This window comes from Bos mutus, chromosome 22, assembly GCF_027580195.1.
Source record: "Bos mutus isolate GX-2022 chromosome 22, NWIPB_WYAK_1.1, whole genome shotgun sequence".
Lineage (NCBI taxonomy): Eukaryota > Metazoa > Chordata > Mammalia > Artiodactyla > Bovidae > Bos > Bos mutus.
Window position 1 is genome coordinate 67,192,674 of NC_091638.1, and position 22,658 is coordinate 67,215,331.

General features: G+C 49.0%; 1 protein-coding gene across 3 annotated transcripts; it reads right to left on the reverse strand.

Annotated features, from left to right (window-relative positions):
* Positions 1-537: 537 nt before the first annotated feature.
* On the reverse strand, positions 538-21,656 carry BBS1 (Bardet-Biedl syndrome 1). 3 transcript variants are annotated; one of them, XR_011461965.1, is made up of 18 exons: positions 21,506-21,595; positions 21,091-21,167; positions 20,940-20,974; positions 17,543-17,815; positions 17,382-17,428; positions 17,197-17,235; positions 16,999-17,071; positions 15,302-15,433; positions 14,489-14,595; positions 12,819-12,939; positions 12,496-12,654; positions 11,295-11,364; positions 10,565-10,723; positions 9,554-9,687; positions 8,494-8,628; positions 7,639-7,725; positions 7,266-7,420; positions 538-6,815 (listed from the first exon to the last, which is right to left on the reverse strand). XR_011461965.1 is itself a non-coding variant. In XM_070359705.1 (17 exons), the coding sequence occupies exons 1-17, from the start codon at positions 21,550-21,552 to the stop codon at positions 7,334-7,336; spliced, it is 1,779 nt and encodes a 592-aa protein (XP_070215806.1). In that variant the 5' UTR covers positions 21,553-21,656; the 3' UTR covers positions 538-7,333. The 3 variants fall into 3 exon arrangements, 2 of the variants coding, with proteins under 2 accessions (XP_070215806.1, XP_014336233.2); XM_070359705.1 differs by having other exon boundaries at positions 538-7,420; positions 21,091-21,164; positions 21,506-21,656; XM_014480747.2 differs by having other exon boundaries at positions 538-7,420; positions 21,506-21,594.
* Between the last annotated feature and the right edge of the window lie 1,002 nt (positions 21,657-22,658).

Consider the following 22,658-nt stretch of genomic DNA (forward strand, 5'->3'; position numbering starts at 1 on the left):
GGCAGGTTGCCTTCCAAGAACCCTCAGAGAAGCCCAAGGCTCTGCCCACGCCCCTGAAGGTTTGAGCTGCTAGGACTTCTTTGCTTTTCTAAACAGTGTGCACTATTACTATTTAACTCTGGTAGAACTTGGTGTAGCTGTCTCTTTGTACAAGCACTGGCAGACTTCCCGTTTCCTTCTCTGCTTTTCCCCCATCCTCTAGAATCTTTTCTTGTTCTTTTGGTTTTGAATTAAATAGTGAAGAGGTGCAAGGAAATATTTCAAGACAAACACCCTCCCTACCCCCATTTCAGAAATGGATACCTCGACTTCCCTGGCAGCCCCGTGGTTAAGGCTCCACGCTCCCAATGGATACCCTGGTGGTCCCTGCTGTGCCTCTCCCTGGTAGAGGACACGCTGTGCTGTCTCAATCATTCCCTTGCTTGCTCTGTGATTTTATTATAGATGTTTTGTTTTGCATGTTTCTTTTATATAAATGAAACTATACCATGTTTATTTTACTGCAATTTGCTTTTTCCTTTAATACCATGTGTCTGAGATTTATCCAAATTAACATGTGTAGCTCTAAGGCATTCCTTTTCCTTGCTGTATAGTGATCCATCGAATATACAATTTATTTTTCTCTTTTGTCCCACTGCTCATTTCATCTACCTGTGTGTGTTCCCCTAAGATCTATACTTGGCCCTTGCTCTTCCATATAAATTTTAGGATCAGCTTGTTACATCCTATCAATAAAAACCCCTTTGAAATTGTGATGGAACCCAACTGAATCTATATATGTTTGGGGAAAATCAACATCAGCATGAGATTGAAGTTTCCAGTCGTGAACATGGTGTATCTCTCCATTTAATGTTTTCAATAAAGTTGCTTTTTCTCATAAATTGGTTAAACTTAAGTACTTGATATTGTGCTGCTGTTATTCACGGCTTATGAAAATAATTTTTTATGTCCAAGAAACCTAAAATTTATGATTTGCTTGAAAATTTTGAGTTTTCTGTATGTATAATCATCTCTATGAAAAGGTATTTTTTATATCTCTTATTTTTCTTGCCTCTCTCTGTCTGGGTGGAGGAAAGTGTGGGCACCCTTGACTTGTTTCTGACATTAGAGGGAATAATTTCAATATTTCACCATAAAATATATTTGCTGGTTTTTGTAAAAAAGTCTTTCATTAGGCTGAGAAATTTCCCTTCTATTCCAAATATGTTGAGTTTTTATCCTTTTATTTCATTCTCTGCCTCCTAAGAATGGCCTGAACATAGATTTTTACATGTTTTCTATTTGAAGTATTTAGTCACTTTTATCTATTTTAATTAAGTTATTGGATAAATTTCTACCCCTTTATTTTGTGCCATCGCCTGTCTTTTCTAGTTTTTTACTTTTTTATTTAAAGTTATTTTTTGCTAGATGTAGAATTCCAGGCTAATAGTTATTTCCTGTCAATATATTGAAAACTTGGCTCTGTCTTCATGGTCTCCATTTTGTTGTCCTTACTGTTCCTTTCAAGATACTTTTTGTCTCCAACCGTTTTAAAGGTTTTTTCCTCTTTGGTATTCTGCAGGTTTACTGTGATGTGTCCCAGTGTGGTTTTCTTTGTGCTTATCTTAATGGGATTCCTTAGGTTTCCCGATTCTATGAATTGATGTCTTTCATCTGTTCTAGAAAACTGTCTTCTCTTCAATTCTCAGTCATCTCTCTGTCCCCACTGGGACTCTGATTAGACCTTCCTACTCCATCCTCCTTGCCTCTTATATAACACATATTTTCTGTTTCTGGCATTCTGGATAATTTCTACAAATCTGTCTCCCAGTTAAGTCTTTCTTCAGCTTCTAAACCAGCCTACTGAAGTTTTTTTGTTTCTGTTTTTAGTGGTTGTACCCACTTATCTGTTGAGTTTTACATGTCAAATATTTTATCATTTCTAGAAATTGTTTGGTTCCTTTTCAGATTTATTTTATATACTCTTGCTGTCTTACATTTTAAGTTTCCTTTTTCTTTAAATATATTGAAAACACATATATTGTTTGGTAATTCCAGTACCTTAAGTTTTTGAGGCCTGATTATGCAGGTTTATTGTTTGCTCTTGCTCACAGTGCCATATTTTCTTGCAATTCATGAGTTTTGACTGTGAATTCATACTTTTTGGAATTTTATCAATGGGGATTTTTTGAGATTAAGAGTAAATTCCTCCGCAGAGGAAACATGTTTATCAGTTGCCTGATGACAAACCAACCCGGCACTTTAAATTCTCAACTAGGGGTGGTTTGGATCACCCAGGTATTGTCAATTCAGGTTGCAGACTTACTCAGGCAGGCATGTGGTTAAAAATTCTCAGGAGAGATTCCCCCAACCCTGCCACCCCCACCCTTCTACCCAGTACTAGACTTGGAAATAGGCAGTTTCTCTTGTTGATTCTATTAAGATTTCAAAGAACCAGCTTTTGGTTTTCATTGCTTTTTCTCTATTGATTTCCTATTTTCGATCTCATTGATTTCTGCTCTTTTTATTTTGGATTTACTTTTGCTCTTCTTTTTCTAGCTTCCCATGGTGGAAATGTAGATTATTGATTTTAGGTCTTTCGTCTTTTCTAATGTATCCATTCAGTGCTATAAATTTCCCTCTAAGCAATGCTTTCACTGCACCCACAAATTTTGATAAGTTGTTTTCATTTCAATTTAGTTCAAAATATTTTAAAACTTGAGATTTCCTCTTTGACCCATGTGTTACTTAGAAGACTACTGTTTAATGTGCACGTATTTTTAAATTTTCCAATTATTTTTCTGTTACTGATTTACATTTTGGTGTGAGAGCAGACACTTCATGATTTCTATTAAATCTGTTAAAGTGTTTTTTATGGTCCAGAATATGATCTGTCTTGGTGAATGTTCTATGTGAGCTCCAAAAAATGTGTATTTTAGTGTTGCTGAAGTAGTCTGTAGATGTCAATTAAATCCAGTTGATTGATGGTGTTGAACTCAACTATGTCCTTGAAAAGGTACCATAATTAAAGACTGAACAGAGAACAAAAAGAGCTGAGAATTAAAATAACAGAGTTTTAGGGAATTCCCTGGTGGTCCAGCAGTTAAGACTCTGTGCTTCCACTAAAGAGGGTGCGGGTTTGATCCCCTGCTGGGGAACTGAGATATACATGCCATGTGGTGCAGCCAAAAAATAAAATAGAATTTTAAGAACCATTCCAGAGAAGAGCTGAAAGGTAAACACCTCTCAGAAAATAGAACCAAAAGATAATAGAAGACAGAAGAAAATCAGAGGATTCAGTTCTATTCTCTCTGGAATTATCATTTATAAGATGCTGGGTTTCATCAGGATTCCAGAGAGAACAGAGAAAATGGGAAGAAATCACTCAAGAAACAATTTTCTGGAATTGAAGGATGCAAGCCTCCACCCCGCAGCGTAACAACTAAAGACACACGGTAACGTGTCAGATGTTTCAGAACCTCAGAGCAAAGCCAGAAGCAAAAGTGCCATGGAACCTCTCAATGGCATTACCAAAAATCAGAATACAAGGGCGCACTACCTTAAAAATTACTTCCTTACATAAAAATGACTTTCACCTTCAAATTTTCGACCCAAACTATCACATACATGTATGAACTAAATAAAATCTTCAGACGAATGGTGTCTTAAAATTTTTAACTCTAGTGAGTTTTTTTAAAAAGATTCTTTTAAAAGAAATTATTTTTTGGCTGTGCTGGGTCTCTATTGCTGCGTGGCATTTCCCTAGTTGGAGCGAGCGGGGCTACTCTCGAGTTGCAGTGTGCAGGCTTCTCTCTGCGGTGGCTTCTCTTGTGGAACACAGGCTCTGGGGCATGTGGGATTCAGCACTTGCGGTTCGGGCTCTAGAGCGCAGGCTCAGTAGTTGTGCGTGGGTTTAGTTGCTCTGTGGCATGTGGGATTCTCCCGGATCAGCGGTCAGACCCAGGTCTCCTGCATTTGCAGGCTGATTCTTTATCACTGAGCCACCAGGAAAGCCCAACTTTAGTGACTTTTTAGAGAAGGTACCCCTGGATGTGCTTCACCAGGTGAGGGGTAAAAGAACTACGAAAAAGGACAAAAGAACTACGAAAAAGGACACAGGGTCCAGGAATTAAGGAATCTGGCCCAGAACTTGGCAAACAGAATTCCCAGAAGTGCTTGCTGCAGTTCTAGTGAACAAATGGCACTCCCTTAAGCAGGGGATGAAGGGACGCACCCAGAGGACCTGTCAGACCCGGTCGGAGAAGAACCAGCAGTTGGTACACATAGAAACTAAGCAAAGGAGAAAAAAACAGGGCAACTATTAACTCCATGAAAAATAATACACTAAAAGGTAATTTAATTACAGCCCCATTCTTGGCTCTGCAGTGGACAGTCACGTAGTAATCTAAATAGTGAATATGGATTTACCTAACTGGGGACAAAAGGAGAGGGCAGGGTGCTGCCACAAGAGAGCTAAAGCCCCATCTATTATGACAGGGAGCCAACAAAGATTGTATAAGCATATTTACAGAATAGCTAACAGAGCAGGAAATGATTGTAGCAGGGCACAGTACTGAGGAATGGGAAGAGGCTGTTTCCTTGTTATAAATTGCCTGATGCCATAGTACCCAGTGGGGCTTCTCTGGTCGCTCAGACAGTAAAGAATCTGCCCACAGTGTGTGAGACCCAGGTTCGATCCCTGCATCGGGAAGGTTCTCTGGAGGAGGAAATGGCAACCCACTCCAGTATTCTTGCCTGGAGAATTCCATGGACAGAGGAACCTGGCAGACGACAGTCATGGGGTTGCGAAGAGTCAGACGTGACTGAGCGACTCAGTACAAATAGAGTACTAAGTAGGTACATGTTTTTTGACATTAAAAAAAGGCACCACTCTCCTCATCCTTAATGTCGTTTCTCAGAGCTCTAGCGAGGGCACTGGGATCGTGCAGTCTTCCTACTGCTTTATTTACACTGTCCACATCACGCGGTTCATGTGTTTTTAAGTAATAGGTCCGTCTAGTCAAAGCTATGGTTTTTCCAGTAGTCATGTATGGATGTGAGAGCTGGACCATAAAGAAGGCTGAGCGGCAAAGAATTGATGCTTTTGAACTGTGGTGCTGGAGAAGACTCTTGAGAGTCCCTTGGACAGCAAAGAGATCAAACCAGTCAATCCTAAAGGATATCGGTCGTGACTATTCACTGGAAGGACTGATGCTGAAGCTGAAGCTCCAATACCTTGACCACCTGGTGTGAAGAACTGACTCATTGGAAAAGACCCTGATGCCAGGAAAGACTGAAGGCAGGAGGAGAAGGGGATGACAGAGGACGAGATGGTTGGATGGCATCACGACTCAATGGACCTGAGTTTGAGCAAGCTCTGGGAGATGGTGAAGGACAGGGAAGCCTGACGTGTTGCAGTCCATGGGGCTGCAGAGTCGGACACGACTGAGTGACTGAACAACGACACAGTATCACATCATGTAAATTCATATTAGCGGTTGGGCCTCGGGATCGTTTCTCCACTTGCATCATCATGGATAACTATGAGGAGACCCCGGTTGAGACTTCTTCGTTCCGAGTTCACACAGTTCATCACTTCACGGGGGTGAAAGGGACTGTGAGGTCATCTGGCCTCACCACAGTGACACAGCTCCAGTGACAAGGGGCTTGATACCTTCTGGGGCAGGGCCTTCCATCTCTGATGAGCTCTCTTGGAAAACCCTTCAGGTTTGATTGAAATCTGACTGACGGTGACGATCCCTCTACCTGTCTTTCCATTTCCATACTGAACTTGCTCCTCATTCCCCCGAGCCTCAGTCAGCTTGATTGAGGAACCCCAGGCCACCCCGACCTAACTGGTCTATGTTTGCGAGTGGCTGGACCGTGCAGACAGGAGGGGGATGGGCTCTTGCTTTGGTCCAGACCCCTTAATTCTCTTAACCTCACCCCAAATGCATTCCCTGCGGAGAGCGTGGCTATGGGCTGTCCCTCACCATTTCCAGCACAGAGGCTGTTGTCCAGCAGAATCCATCAACGTGGGGCCCTTGGTCTCAAGAGCAAAAGTTCTGTGCTTATTCCTGCCAAGTATCCCCTTTCTGGAGCTGACTCCTGGTTTCTTTACAGGGGCTGCCAAACGCTAGGATATTAGAGCAGAATCTAGTCAAACCGCCTCCTTTTACACTTGGGGAAATGGAAACACCAGAAACTTGGTTACTTCCCACAAGCCTGAGCTGTCTGCCACGTGCTAGGCTGTACCTGGTCAGAAGGCATAGGCCCTTCCTCAGCGAACAGGACTCCTGGCTTACAAATGGCTCAGGGCAGCCGTGGGTAGCACTGACCCGAAAGACAGCTGGCAGGTCAGCCAGGCAGACTAGCTAGGGGACTCCAGGAGGCACCAAGGGCCCAGACTGTGCGTCTCTGACCCCTAAGATCTTAACATGCACCTTCATTCGATGCCTGATTCAACACCTAAGGGCTATGCTTTTCCAGCAAATCTCACACATAATGGCCACTGCCCAGTGAACTTGCCACTCACCTGACTGATCTGGGCTCCAGGGCATAGAGGAGCATTTTGTTTGGCAGTTCTAGGCTTCTGCCTCCCAAGCCCCCTCCCCAGGACCCCAGAGATGCCCCTCCTGTGTGCCCTGACCCCATCTCTGCTGTGTCAAGCTGAGCCTTCCTCTCCTCGGGCCGCTAGCTCCCTGCCCAGGCACTCTCTGCCTCCTGCGCCAGCCTCTTCCTTGGCAATCTTCATGGAGCATCACAGGCCTGAGACCTTGGCTGAGCCCAACACTTCAGAAAGGCCCCCTGTGGGAAGGCAGCTATTCCCGGGGCCCCTGAATAGAAAGAGAGGGAGATCAGAGCATGTGCTTTGCCTGCAAGCTGAGCTGGCAACAGCCAAGCCTCTGGCACCCCAGGGAGCAACAGGGGGCTCAGTCTCACTGAGAAAAGCCTCTGACTGTCTGGGGCCAGGCCCCTGCCAACTCTGCAGCAACAGCAAAGAGACGTGCTCAAGGAGAGTGGCAGAGGAGAAGGTGGGGCCTATGCCCTCATCTCAGCGTAACTGCTGCAGAACTCTTCCTTGGGACCTGGGGGTTCTTTCTGGAGGAAAGTGGGGACAAGACCAGAGTGGCAGGAGCCCACAGGGCCAGCGCCTGGGTTTTCCTGAGGAGGAAGGAGCTCACTGACCTGTGCTGCAGGTCACCCGGTGGTCGGGGTAGTGAGGGAGGGGCGCTAGGAGAGGAGAGGGAGGCGGCGGCCCGGCGTGGTGCCACACAGGAGCGAACCTGGGACTATGGACTCTGCCCAGCGCAGTGGAGGCGGCTGGATCCTCCTGGTTCTGGTTCCACTGGGGTCAGTCAGCTGCCAGCCCCTCACTCATGGGCATGTTGATGTGGGCACTCAGCAGGGGTGTGCTCTGGCCTTCTCGAAGCACCAGCACCTACAGAGAAGGTGGCCATGGCAGTAGGGGGCATTCTGCCTCCCCCCCTACTCCCTGAGGCCAGCACAGCCTGGTCTGTACCAGCCCCAGTGCAGGGCTCGGTCCAAGGAGAGGGGAGCCTCTGCTGTGCAGATACCCAGCCCTTCTTGGCAGCCACCCGGGGCCTTATCCACACTCACTCACACTCTCCCCTGCACTAGTACCAACTGGCAACCTACCTTGATGATGTCTGAGATGCCCTTGTCACTAAGACTCTTCACAAAGGTCTCCAGGGGGTAGTTGAGCCCTGGCACCAGCAATGGGACCTAAGTTTGGGGACAAAGAGGTGAGGAAGTCAGCCCTCACACCCAGCCAGTGTTGGGTAGATTTCAAAGCTCTGTCACCCTGCTGTCCCAGCTGAACATCACTGCCTGGCAGGGCGGGCAGGGGTGACAGGCCCGTTCGAGGGGCACACGGCTCAGCGGGGGAGTGAACGCCCCAAGGCTGCATGTGTGTCCATAATTAAAGGTAAACTTTTTTTCTTTTTAGCTGTGAGGCACAGCATGCTGGATTTTAGTTCCCTGGCCAGGGATCAAACCCTGCAGGGAAGTGTGGAGTCTCAATCACTGGGCTGCCAGGCAAGTCCCTAAACCTCTTGACCTCCAACCAAGTCTAGGGCTATTTCTTCCACATACCGAAGTCCTTCTCGGTTTTTGGTCCTTTCAACTAAGGCTCAAATGTGGACCTGGGGAACACCAGGTGCTTCACTCTGGAAGGTTCTCTTTTGGGTCCCCATTCTCGTTGTGGGAGGGCTGGGCAGCAGGGCGGCTCTGGGACCCCCAGCACCAACAGGCTTCTGAGGGAGGCACAGGTGGGGCCCAGACTCTTACTGTTGTCCCGGCACCTTCCAAGTGCCACCCTCAGACCCACGCAGGCTGGGAGAAAAGCAGCTGGGGCAGGCAAACTTGGGGGCTCTCCTCAGGGCCCCTGCTGCGCCCTAGCCTGCCCTGTAGCTGCAGCCACTTGCCAGCCCCCTCACCTCTGACCTGTGGGCATCTGATCAGGCCCCACCCCACCCTTTGTCACACCAGTACCTTGAAGAAGGCCCGGGGCAGAGCATAGAGCACCTCGTTGTACAGGAAGCAGACCACTAGCCCCAGGATGGGGCGGGCTGTTGATGTGTTCTGCAGGTGAAGGGTGAGCTTGAAGGTGGGGCCCAGGCCCTGGACCTGTGGAGAGGGTGGGGAGGGGAGAAAGCACTTAGGACCTTGTGGGCTTGGATCCTGAGAAGGTCGACCCTGGACCTGCCTGCCTGCTTCCTCATCCGCATCAAGTCACCCTCCTCCAACTGCTCTAAAGCATTGTCCATCAGAAGGCCCAGAGCTCAGAAGCTTGGCTCCGTGGGTACAGAGTTGAGCGGTGGCCTCAGGAGAAGGCGGGCGGGAGGCAGAGCTGGCCTGGGCAAGCAGGCCTGGCTCTTGCCTGCGCCGCCCTGCGGCCCTGCCCACCTCGACCGCACGTCCTCTGGGGGCTGCGGTGATTTCACTTTCTCCCTCTTCCCCCCTGTGCTCTGTAGCCTCTTCCTCTCTGGATCTCTCCACTGTCTTCAGACAAAGAGAGACTAGAACCCCAACTGGATCAGACCGAACACCTCAGGGAGCCACTCAGAGCTGGCTGGAGGCCTGAGGACCTTGAGGTCAGCGTGTCTAAGGGCTCCTCGTCCTCCTCGTGCCTGTGGAAGTCCCAGGGCGCCCCATCCCTGCACCAGGCAGTCCGACCTCCTCGGGCTGCCGGCAGTTACTGAAGTGAACAGACTCCTGAAGAGTCCCTCCAGGCTCCTGGGAAGAAACGTCCCAATGTGACCACCTGGGGGCCAGGTCCCACATCTGGGGGCTCGTCTGAGGTCCCACGTGGAATGAGGGGGCTGGAGAGTGTGCCTGCTCTGCGGCCAGCTGAGTGGAAGAGGCGGCACAGGTGAGAGAAGGCGAGAGCGCCCACAGAGGAGGTCTTGGTCCCTGAGTCTGTGGGCAGGTGACAAGGGGCATAGGGCCTAGTTGCCTTGGAACCGGCTCTGGCCTGAGGGGTTCCCGCCCACCCCTGACTTCTGCCCCTCTGGCCCTGAGGTGGCCCACCACCCCCAACCCAAGAGCTCACCACAGCGTGCAGCTTGAGCGGCTCCCGGGCCGTCAGAGACACGGGGCTCAGGCTGGACTCAAGGGCCTGCACGTAGGCACGGGCCGCCCGGAGGCGCAGCAGGTAGAGGTCCGCCTGGAAGGTCCGGTGCATGGCTGAGGGGAGGGACACGAGGGGCTGACGGTGAGGCGGGAGGGGGGCAGCGCGGGGAGGAGGCTCCCGCTCGGGCTGCCGTGGGGAGAGGGTGAGAGGAAGGCACGGTGAGCAGAGGCTGGGAGCGTGCAACAGGAGGCCGAGGTCCCACAGCCAGCCTCTGGATGCTGCGGACCGCTCCCTGCCCCTCTGCCCGGCTTCTCCCACCACCTGGCCGCCTGCGCAGTCTTGGCCTCCTTTGTTGGCTCCTGGTTGAACCCAGGCAGGGCCCTGTGCCTTTACCCAGGCCTCTGCCAAAATCGCCCTTCCCTGTCCCTGTCTGGCTGGTGGACTTGTAATCATCTTTTAGAGTCAAATCCAATGTCATCTCTCTCTAAAGCCTTTGCTAGGCTCCCAGGCAAACACATTCTCTTGTGCGCCTCAAAAGCACTCCGCAGAGACTTCCGCACCTGTCATGCAATGTGAAGTTAGCAAGGTCTACTGAGCTCTTTAGGTAGGGACTGGCCTAATCCAAGGCACCTGGCACAAGGCCTGGCATAATCATAGGTACTGAACGAACAAAAGAGCATGAAAGATCAAACAGGAAAAGGAAGAACCTTGATCAAATTCTACTGCTCTTACGAGAATTTCTGCACCTAGAAGCGGCTGCTCCCTCCTCTGAACTCGAAGGGCAGCCGCAGCACCCTCTACCTTGAGCTCTAGTTCTTTGTTGGCAGGGTGTACCTCCTAGGCTGTCTCTGGGACTCTATAGGCATGAGACCTGCCTGGTTCGCCCAGGTCTCCTCCTGCTGCTCAGGGCACCCGGGTGGCATTCAGCCAGTTGCTGCCACTTTGGACCAATTGAGGAGGAGGAGGGGAGGGACTCGGCCTGAGCCTCACCGGTACCGGCTTCCCGCTCTCGCAGTGTCTGGTCCACGTACAGCCGGGTCTTCCGGGGCACGTTGAGTTTTATGGCCTGGCTTGGTGGGGGGCCGGCCTCACCGCCCCCCTCGGCAAACACCGCTGTGCGCTTGAGGATCTTGATGATCAGGCCACCACCTAGGCAAGAGGGCAGACGGCATATGTGTCCTCCCCAGGCCCACCCGACAGTCCCATTCTTTCTCCCCAGTCTGCCTCGTGTTGATCCTCTTCTGTCTTCTCGTTGAGACTGTGGGTCTCTGAAAGGAATGAAGTGTGTCCTGCCAGTAATGCATTCATTCATTTAGCAGTTATTTAGTTGCTTGGGAAAGCCACTTGGCTTGCGGGATCTTAGTTCCCTGACCAGGGATCAAACCTGGGTCGCCCGCAGTGGAAGCATGGAGTTCTAACCACTGGACCGCCAGGAGAGTTCCTAGCAATTATTTACTGACTATTTTGATGTTCCTGGCATTGTGGCAGATACTGGGGTGAACTGGAGACACAGCCAGGGCCTGGCCCCAGGTAGTGACATCAAACTGCTAATGAGCTGTCCCCAGTGAAGGCCCAGCCCCAGACGGGATGGTGTCTGCAGGCAGGCCTTGCTTCCCAAACCCAGGCCTGCCCGTGTTCACGTGCACCTCTTCCTTCCCAGGGTCTGGCCTGTCCCACAGACGCCCACCTCTAAAACCCTCACCAGGCCTGACCCCCTTACCTAGTGTAGTCATGATAAGGGTGTTATCCTCCCGCCCATAGCGGCCAAAGCAAAGGCTGGTCACTGCCTCCTATGGTGGAAACACCAGAGTTCAGCTGGGAAAAGATCTCAGTGAAGAGAACAGGACTGGGAGGAGGGGGGACAAAGGTGGGAGACCCCACATATGATGTACGAGGTGAAATGTGAGGTGAGGCCAGGGGCTATGCTGCCTCTGAAATATTTCCTGTGCTAATCCCCCACCCCGCCCCCTGCTCAGTCATGGCCATAGTTCGAGACTGAACATCACTGGCCTCTGAGTTCAGCTTTCTAACACATCTCCCAGCCATCTTTCTCCCCAGTCTGTCCTTCAAACAGCTGCTTCCGTTGCCTTTCAAAATACAAATATGACCATGTCTATTCTTGGCTGAAAAACCTCCAATGGTTTTTGCCCTCCTCGTTTACATTCAAGGCCTTCCATATTTGACTCCAACCTGCCTTTTCTCTTTGTCCTTTCCCCAACCTGTACACCACACCGCCTGCGCTCCCGAGAGCCTGTGGTCCAAACCAGCTGCTTTCAAATTTTATATTGCGACATATGATACTTTACACATACATATACACAAAAGTTTCACATGTGATACACTCTGAACTTTTTTCTGGTTCTCATACTGGTTCATTAAATCGATCTGATGACTCAAAACTCTGTTTGAAAAACTCTGGTCCAAATTCATCAAACTACCTGGATTCCTTTATCAAGAACACTCATGCCTCTCAGCCGCTGTTCATGTTATTTCCAGTCTGGAATATTGCACCTTCATTTATCCACTCCATTTCTCAAAGCAAACTGCTTCGAGGACCAGCTGAATTGTCATTTGCTCTGTGAAATGGCTCCTGAGTTCCATCCCTATGTATCTCTCACCACCCCACCCTGCCATCCCCTGTCCCCAGTCACTATAGTCCGTCTCTGTGCCTTTTCTGGGCTTTGGTCTGCTTTAGTCTGTCTTGTATTTGAATCAGCTGTGTTTCTGGCTGGCTCGCACCTTAGACTACAAGTCCCTCGACAATAAGGATTCGGTCATTGTTTTATCCTTTCAATATAGTGAGTTGTGCATAAACGTTTTCAAAATACATCAAAAGTTAAGGGTGGCAGGGGAGTGGGATCAGAGAGGCAGTGAGTGAGCCCCAAAGGTGGGAGCGGGGCAGGGAGGAGTCAGCAGCTCACCGGCGTGCGGATGACGTTGAGTAGGACCTTGTCATGGTAAATGCGGACCTCTTCGTTGGCCAGCGCAGCCATGACGGCCTGCAGGCCCCGGGAGTGCTGCTCCAGGAGGTTCATGGCCAGGATGGCTGCAGGCATCTGCACTGTCCACAGCCTCTTACCCTGGGAGGGAACAGCTAAGTGTCTGCTGGGGGCTCAGCGCTGAGAAGGGGAAAGAAGGGGTGGCTGGAGTTGCTGGGAAGGGAATGCCAGAAGGGCTCGCCTGCTGAGGGGGACTGAGGAGACGCAGGTGGAAGGCTTTGGGGGTGCTTGCCGTGCGATCACACCTTGTAGGTGAAGCCGTGCAGGCTGTCTTGGTTGCTGCCCACCACCAGGACTTTGTGTACACCGACAAGCCCCACAGGCTGGGCGCCCAGCTCGATGCAGTACTTGGGACGCTTGGAGTCTCTGTGGAATGAAGACACACACTCCCAGCCCCAGGGCTTCCCTGGTGGCTCATATGGTAAAAAACCTGCTTGCAATGCAGGAGACTCAGGTTCTATCCCTGGGTTGGGAAGATCCCCAGGAGGAGGGCATTGCAACCCACTCCAGTACTCTTGCCTGGAGAATCCCCATGGACAGAGGAGCCTGGAGGGCTACAGTCCATGGGATCGCAGAGTAACTGAGTGACTAACGCTCACTCACTCACTCACTCTCAGCCCAGAAACCTTCTCTCCTGCCCTGGCTGACCCTCCTCTTTCCAGGCCCCACAGATGATCCTGGGAGCAGCCTTGGCCCACAAGCAGAGGACCCAGGAACGAGTTCCACCTCTAGGACTTAGTAGCTGCATGACCTTGGATAACAGAATGTGTATTTTCCCTCCTGGTCTTCCTCCCAACTTCACTATGGTGATCTGTGTGATAACTTGGCATTAACCAGTTTACAGCGAGTGTACCTCAGGTGAGACGAAGTAATGGACTGAGATTCCATTTAATATAATAGTTTAGTAATTTATCAGAAAAGCAGGAGGAGTTTGCTCTGTGTGGATGCAGAGTTTTCAGTTTCCTGGCATCTGAATCTTATTTCTCTTATCCAGAAAGACTCTGGCCCACCTTTCTTAAGTCTAAGCCAGAGACATCGCCCATCTGAAGACTCATCTGAAGAGGTTTCCATTGGTCTCTGGGCCTAATCCCAATCTACCCTCCGAAATGGACGTGGATCATGTCATTCATCGCATCTCCTGAGTCAAACCCCATAATGGTTTTCCATTCCCCTGCAGATGAAACCCAGAATCTTCACCATGTCCTAATAGGTCCTGCGTGAGTCGACCTGATCGCTATGTCATCTCTTGCCACCAAGCTCAAGTGGCACATGCCAATGCCTTTCCCACCGAGTTCGCTTACGTGCTCTCTGCCTGTAACTCTTGCTCCACTTTTTTGAACTGGATCCTTCTTAACCTTCAAGTAATCTCTTCAGACAGGCATTTGCTGATCACCCTGACCCCCTTTTATCCCTCACTGAGCCAGTACTTTTCCTCCATAGCACGTATCCAGTTTGTAATATAATCTTGGTCTTAATATGTCTTCCCACAAGGGTAGGGACTACGTATTTTGTTCATCAATATATCCCCAATACCTCATGCAATGCTTAATTCATAGCAGGTACTCAAAAACATTTCTTGAATTAAAAGAATGACTGTTAAGAAACATCAAACTAATGCATAAGGAAATTTCCCGTAACTATAAAAGCAATAGAACAAATAGGAAAGACCATTTTTATCTAATATCTGACTGCACTGCTAGTGTCACAGCCACCCAGCCTAGTCTCTCACTTTGCCAGGCCCCACGGGACAAGCCTCCAGACATCCCTTACGCTCAAGGGCTCTGCCTCCTATGAAGTTCTGGGCTCTTTCCAGTCCCACATTCTCGCTCCAAAGCCCTGCTCATCTTGCCAGCCCTCGAAACCACTAGGTTTCTGAGATGTTCCTTCTGACCCTAGAGAGCTCGGATGTGGCTACCTTCTCAGTATATAGATGCTCCCGTTGCGGCAGGCAGCGGCAAGACGGAACTCCACATCAAACTGGCCAGAAGCCTCCAGGAAGACAGGGACGCTGGGGAGGCTCATCTGCAGAGAGACTCAAACACCCCAGTTTCTCTGGAGCCCCGGCCCCTCCCTGACCTGACACCACTCCTCTAAGTGCCCCTCTCCTCACTCACACCCTCCTGGGCACAGTTTAAAACAAACAGTTTCTCTGGAGGGGAACAGGTAGCAAAACTTTTAAGTCTACTTTAGGAATGCATGTAAGGAGGTATTTAGATAAGCACACAAAGATGTTTGGCAAGGAAGCCTGCTGTGGTGGTGGTTAATGATAGCAAGAAACTGAAAATAACTTAAACATACAATTGGCAACAGGGTAAAGAAATTGCAGAATATTTATATAATCGATGTTAAGCGGCCTCTGCAAAGGCTGACGTGGTTTAATATGGACATGGAAAGATACTGATGAGCTACTGCTGCTTGAAAATAGCAGGTTTCAGGATCCTACAGCATGGGCTGTTTTTGTAAAAAAAAGAAAAAAATATTGAAAGTTATATACCTGTGTCTAAATATGAAAATGTCTACAAGGACTTGTGCCAAAACTTTCACAGAAGACATGCGTGAGTTGTAGGATTTGGGGTTGTCTGTCTTCTTTATGCCCGTCTACATTTTATAACTTCTACAATGAACAGGTATCACCAAGAACTAACTAACTGGGGCAGGAGACTTGGGGGAGGGGAGGGCATGGAGCCTGGGCCTTGGGTGTGCACAGGGCCAGAACCCCCACACTGACCTTGGCCAGGATGGTGAAGGCCTCCGGGTCTAGCACCAGGAGCTCCTTGTTCTCAGTGCCCAGCACCAGGCAGGACACAGCGTCCTCGTCAGCCAGGTTCTTCTTTAAGGTGGTCATGGTGGTGATGACTGTCTGCAGAAGGACTCCAGGGTCACCCAGGAGATCCCCTCACACCATCTCCCACCCCAGCTCCTCCCAGGACGCCCCAGAAAGAAAGAGGGCAAAGGAGGAAGAAGAGTCTTAGAGTTGTGACAGAAGATTTATCTACAAAAGTGTTGATTGTAGCAAACCTAATTTCCTAACAAAACAGGATTCTCTAAGTCAATTATAAACTGTATGATCAAAAACCACACAGTCATTTACCAAAATCAGATTTTAAAAGAAGATTCAATGACAGAGAGAATGTTTCTAATGTATTAAGAGAAAATACAGATTAAAAGTTACATTAGTATTATCACAGTTTAAAAAACATATATATGAATAAAAAGAACCGTGGAAAGCTAAACCTTTAAATACAAACACTGGTTATCTCTGGACAATGACATCACAGGCAGGGTTTAATTTCTTCATTGGGCTTTTCTGCAGTTTCTACAGTGGGCATATGTTCTTCTAATTGTGATTGGACAGAAAACAAGAGAGGAGATGATCCCCTTTTTAGGAATTTCTCCCATGGAAATAATTTAGCAGGACTAAGACGTTTCTCTGGATAAAGCTGTTCACTGAATGACTACCTTTAAGATAAAAAAAAGAAGAATCCTCAAAGCCTAGTGGAAGGAGAAAAGTTACAGAAATGTGGATGCTAGTGGCTCCCAACCAGGTAGCCACGATGCATACCCGGGAGGATGGCCTCCCCCACACTGCATCTTTTAAGCAATACTTAACTCACTTCCTCATTTTAAAAGTACTCAGAGATAGTCACAATTGTGGATCTGAGCTGCTGATCAGCAGGAGAGAACAATGTTTCTCAGGGAACGATCTACAGCTAGCCAAACATGGAGGCATGCGTTGGTCAACGTGTTCAGCTCAAATGTCCTCTATAGCAAGTGGGTGGTTCCTATGTGGCTCTGAAATGCAGGGACAGCTCTGAAAGCCCATCCCTGGACAAGGCTCAGCCCCCGAGGTCAGGAACCACTGGAGCTCATCAATGAGTAGGTCTATCAATAAAGTCATTAAAATCCTAACTAAGAAAAATATGAAGTGAATAAAAAGGAAACACTTCTTGACCAATGATCTGTACCGAATAGTTAAATTATGAATGAATAATGAATCATCAATGAAATGATCAAGGGGCCACTAAAAATGGAGTTCTTCAAGACTAATGCTCAAGATACAATGTTATGTGCTCAAGGGAAGCAGGATATAAAGGCCTACTTATGAACGAAATGTATCAAAATGGTAAGAGTACTCTGAGTAGTAAGAATATAGTCACTTTTATTTTTCCTTTGTATTTCTATTTTCAAAATTTTCCCTAATGAAAATATTTTACCTTTACTACCAAGATGATAAAAGTTATGTAAGTTACATAACTGTATCTATCAACTCAAAGCTGTCACTGCTAACTGAATGGAGAAGCCCTGCAGACTACATAGGCAGCACAGGCTGGAAGGAAAACTGCAAAGTAAAACTCGTCAGGTTTGGCTTTATATGGTCTGTTTATAAAACTGTATTTTTTACAGGGAAATGAGAGGGGGCAGTACCTGCCGCCTGATGGACTTGGATTTGTGCTGGTTCACAAACGCCTCCATTTCACTCAGCTCCAGCGGCAGAAACCTGGACACACAGAGTAGGGGCATCTGTGCGCCCGGGGCCTGCCTGCCCTCCAAGGCCACTCCACAGCCTCTCCCCCTGCCCTCCCAGGGAGCTTCTGGAGCCCTGGCCGTCCAGAGGGCCCTTACCTGAGTGACTGTACAGACAAAGGCACCTCTGCCTTCTCCCTGTAAGGAGAGGGACCATCCCAGCAGGTTGAGTTGAGAAACAGGCCCAGTGTTGGGGGAGGGGGGTGTCAGACAGTGGGCTCTGGGATGAAGGAGTAGGAACTGGGGGGTAAGGGAGGCACATGAAGGGGACAGTGGGCTCTCACCTGATGCCCTCCAGCATCTCCTTCAGGGTCAAGGGGTCAATCTGGTCCTGTGCCACCATGGGAAGAAGGTAGAGCCTGTGAGCTCCAGAGCCAGGCAGGGAATGAGGCCCACCTGCAGCAGCCACCTCTGCCTTCTTGCTCTCATCCCCCGTGCCACTTACCTCTTTGGCCTGATTCCAAAGGTCTTGTTCCAGGGGGTTTGTAGGCAGCGAGGGCAGGCTGAACTTGAAGTAGGGCTTGAGATTCTTATACACATACACACAAGGGCCTGATGCGATTGCCAGTGCTGGAGTCCGGGGCTCGTGTGACGCCATGAGGAAGGTGACAGCAGCGGCTGGCAGGTCGGGTAGTGGTTTCTGGCTCACCAGTGTGTGTCCTTTAAGCACCTTCAGGCGGGGCTGCCGCCCATCTGGGCCAAGGTCTCCCAGGGCCAGCTGCAGAGAGAGGCTGGCTGATTCCAGACTTAGGGGCTAAAGACACCCCTACTGCCCCTCTTCTTGGGCTTAGCTTTTTGCTGGTGCACATCCATATATACTCAGAGTGTACCACAGGTGGGTGGGAGGAGGGCAAAGGCTTTGCAAGCTGTGTGACCTTGGGAAAAATGACTTCCTGAGCCAGTTTTCCCACCTGCAAAATGGGAATACCTACCACATGACAGGGCTTCCCAAGTCGTGCTAGTGGTTAAAAAAATAAAAAATAAACCTGCTCGCCAATGCAGGAGACCAAAAAGACTCAGGCTCAATCCCTGCTGGGTCAGGAAGATCCCCTGGAGGAGGGCATGGCAACCCACTCCAGTATTCATGCCTGGAGAATTCCATGGACAGAGGACCCTGACAGGCTAGTCCATGGGGTCGCACAGAGTTGGACACAACTATAGCAACTTAACACGCACCCGTGCACACTGCAGGACACTTGTAGTGCAAGTCAAAGGAGACAGCGAACCACAGAGCCTAGTGAGGAACAGGGGGCAGCTGATACTTTCAGTATTTGTTCAGTAAGTGTTTCTTCAGGGCTTGCTCCATGCCAGACACTGTTCTACACACTGGGACAATGACTGAGGTCACTGGGGGGCCTGAAACTCATATGTGGGCTCTGAGGCCTGGCTTTCAAACGGCAAAGGAGCAGAACCAAGTGCACAGAGTGGGACGTGCAACCCACAAAGGAGACGTGCAACCCACAAAGGAGAAACGAGCTCTTGTATTTCTACCCGCCAAGCCGCTGCAGCTGCCATGCAAGCCCATTCTCCTGAGTGAAGCCTGCAAGGCCCCTCTGATCTGGATCCCAACAGGTTTTCTATCACTTCCCCATCCATGCTATGCTCCAGCCAGAATGCAGGCTGCCACAGAATGCCTGGATTCTGAGCATGCTCAGTGTGCCAGAAGCCACACCAGTAACTTCATGTACTCTTTTATTTAATCTGAGCAACAACCTGTGAGGTAGATAAAATTATTAGCCCCAATTCACAAATGAGGAAACTATAAGGCTTAGAGATGTTAGGTCAAAGTCACACAGCTAGTAGGTGGTACAGTTAGGTCTTGAACCTAGGTCTGTCTGAATCCAAAGCCAGTGGTCTTGGGACTTCCCTGGAAGTCCAGTGTTTAAGACTCTGCCTTCCAATGCAGGGGGCATGAGTTTGATTCCTGGTTGGGGAACTAGGGTCCCACATGCTGCAGGGTACAGCCAAAAATTAAAAAAAACAAAGCCAGTGGTTTTAACTACTATTTTATATTGGCCTCAACTTTCTAATGTTCAATTTGAGTTCAGTTCAGTCGCTCAGTTGTGTCCGACTCTTTGCGACCCCATGAACCGCAGCACGCCAGGCCTCCCTGTCCATCACCAACTCTTGGAGTACACCCAAACCCATGTCCATTGAGTTGGTGATGCCATCTAACCATCTCATCCTCTGCCGTCCCCTTCTCCTCCTGCCCTCAATCTTTCCCAGCATCAGAGTCTTTTCCAATGAGTCAGCTCTTCGCATGAGGTGGCCAAAGTACTGGAGTCTCAGCTTCAACATCAGTCCTTCTAATGAACACCCAGGACTGATCTCCTTAGGGTGGACTGGTTGGATCTCCTCGCAGTCCAAGGGACTCTCAAGAGTCTTCTCCAACACCACAGTTCGAAAGCAATTTCCTCTCTACAAATACGCTGTGAGTTTGCAAGCGTCTCTGCCTCTGTCTGTGCAGTTCCCTCTGCCTGATGCCCTCCCCTCTTCCGTGCCTTCTTGACACACTTCATTCATCCTTCAGCACAGTTCACGTAGCACTGCCTCCTCCTGCCTCCAGTTTAGGGCAGAGAAGCCTGGCAGGCTGCAGCCCGTGGGGCTGCAAAGAGTAGGACACAACTGAGCAACTAAGCACATGCGGTCTGTGATTTCTCTACCCGTCACTGCCGTCAACCCAGCACCAAGGATACACCAGGTGTTCAGTCAACACTGTGGATGAATCAAGGACAGTATCCGTATTTCCTTCTGACTATGGACTGATTCATTTCTCAGTTTAGTGTCTGCACAACAACTTACACACAGGAGAGGTTCACTGTGTGTGTTAGTAGCTCAGTTGTGTCCGACTCTTTGCAATCCCATGGACTGTACCCCGTCAGGCTTCTCTGTCCATGGGATTCTCCAGGCAAGAATACTGGAGTGGACTGCCATTCCCTTAAACAAGGGGTTCACTGTACGCTTGCTAATTGTTGAATGCTCTATGGACAGAGATTTGGGGGCCAAAGCCATGAATCTTACTGCACTGTCCAAGCAGGATATGACTCCTTTCTAGCTGCCATCATAACATATCCATTGTAGGTTCACTGCCCTTGGTGAGGGCTGAGCTGTAATGGAACATGTGATGGGGAATTTGACAGGCCCAGGTCTGCCACCTTTTACAAACTTGGTAAACTCAGCCTCTTGGAATCTATTTTCCCACTAACAAAATAGAGATAAACAGTATCTATGTATGTGAAAATGCCTCAAAGAGGGTCTAGTCCAGAAATGATTACTCAATATATGTTAACTTCCTTTCTTTTAGATCAATAATTTCTCAACCTTTAAAAAAATCTGTGCCTTTAAAATTTTTTATTTCTTTACTTATCTTTATATTTTTATCTTAATTTTAATCTTTTTATTATGAAAAATTTCAGTCATATACAAAACTAGAGACTCATATAACAAACCCCCAAATAGCCATCATCCAGCTTCAAGATGATCAGCTCACGGCTAACCTTAAAATGCATACCCTTTTGATAAACATAAAACTCTCAGTTTCCTCCATGTCTAAATTCCCTCCAGATTCTAACGCCCCACCCCCAACCATGGGATGCACCCTTCCAGCCAAGAATTAACGTCAACAAAATGAAAAGGCTTTGTCTTAGTATAATCTCCAGCAGCATTTTGTTTAGCTGTACTTTCTGCAGTCTGTCATATGAAATCAACAGGTTCTCTCCACTTCCACGTTAAAAATAAAGTGTAACACTAAACGTGCTTTTTCAAAGTGCACATGAATTCCAGATTACGTTGAGCTTCTTTGGAACTATCAGGAAACCTCACTTCTGGGGTGACAGGCTTACCTTGTACTCCCCGTCCCCGTGAAAATCGGCCAGCGCTGGAAAACATAAAAAGGGCCATAAACCAGGGTCTCAGCATCCTAGAAGCTTAACTCTAGGACCATCTGACACCCCGGTCTCCCCAGAACCAGGGTTCCTGGTCCCAGAGACTCACCCAGGCAGGCGGAAAAGGTGTGGATGTTCGCCATGGAATCGCTGAGTGAGTCCAGCCATTTCGAATTGGCCTCACTGCTGGGAGAAGAGGGACAGAGTTGGGGGACGGGGGCGAGGGCGGGGCAGATGATGAATTCCAAGGGAAGGAAGAACATTTTGCGGGAACTTGTTTCTGGGAATGAGGTATGTAGGGAGCTCTGAACTAGGGGTATAGAGTCTGGGTCCAAGTTCCGGCTCCCCCATCGCAGCTCTCGAGTCACCCACACACACCCATTCACTCCCTGGGTCTCAGTTTCCCTATGTGATCTTTAAAGGACTGCCAGCGCTGCTGAGACTCGCAGGACCCCAGATCCCAGGGACCGGGGCACCTTCTTTACATATGTAGGAAAAGGGGTCTCAAGGATCGCAGCCTTCACCTCTCGCCTTTGCCGCCGTCTGAATCCGACGAAGACGTAGCAGCCATCTTTCCAGGCGTCACCCTGGCAACCGGCTGTGGCCAGCCGCCGCGCAGTGCCCAAAAGCTTCCGGGTTGGGGGGAAGCTCGCGTGTCAAGGTTCCGGGCGCTCAACTTTCCGGCCCGGGACAGAGAGGCTCCTGAGCAAGTTGCGCTGGTCCTTGCCGGGGTTTCTACCAGCTGAGATGCAATCCCTCGTTCCGACTTATATAATTTATCTCTGATTCTTCCCATCAGGAGCTTCTAGGCCCTGCACCTCTGGCTCAGCCATGGGCCCCTTGAGCTTTGAGGCCTGGAGAGGTGCCCTTCTCCGGTTTATCAACAGCAAAACTAACTCGTCCGCTCATCCTCACGGTTACCTGGGTGGAAAAGGGGCCGCGTCCTTTCTTCCGTGCTTACTCTCGAGGTCTAGGATAGAGAAACAAAACCCAAAGTTTAAGGGATTAACTCCTGGGCTTCCCTGGTGGCTCAGTGGTAAAGAAGCCATCTGTCTGCCAATGAAGGAAACACCTGTTCCATTTAGAAAAAGATCTGGTCTGGGAAGATCCCACATGCCACAGAGCAACTGTGTCGGCCACAACTTCTGACTCTGCCCCTCTGTGGCAAGTATTGAAGCCCCAGTCCTAGAGCCTGTACTCCAGCAGCGAAAAATAAATTAAAAGGAAAAAAGACAGATTAAATTCTAGGATTGAGGTGTTCCAATTTTTTTTGTTGTTGCTGTTCAGTCACTCAGTTCTGTCCAACTCTTTGCGACCCCACAGACCACAGTAAGCCAGGCTTCCCTGTCCTTCACTATCTGCTGGAGTTTGCTCAAACTCATGTCCATTGAATCAGTGATGCCATCCAACTATCTCATCCTCTGTTGCCCCCTCTTCCTCCTGCTTTCAATCTTTCCCAGCATCAGAGTCTTTTCTAATGAGTCGGCATTTCACATCAGGTGGCCAAAGTAATGGAGCTTCAGCTTCAGCACCAGTCCTTTCAATGAATATTCGGGATTGATTTCCTTACGGAATGACTGGTTTGATCTCCTTGCTGTCCAAGGAATTCTCAAGAGTCTTCTCCAACACCACTATCAGAAAGCATTGGTTTTTCAGCTCTTAGCCTTCTTTATGGTC

Coding starts and splice junctions, on each gene's coding strand:
- BBS1 (XM_014480747.2), bottom strand. CDS start 21,552: ATGGCTGCTACGTCTTCGTCGGATTCAGACGGCGGCAAAGGCGAGAG. Junction 17,816..20,939: donor ACGGGGACGGGGAGTACAAG/GTAAGCCTGTCA, acceptor CTCTCTCTGCAG/CTGGCCCTGGGAGACCTTGG. Junction 17,236..17,381: donor GAGATGCTGGAGGGCATCAG/GTGAGAGCCCAC, acceptor CTCTCCTTACAG/GGAGAAGGCAGAGGTGCCTT.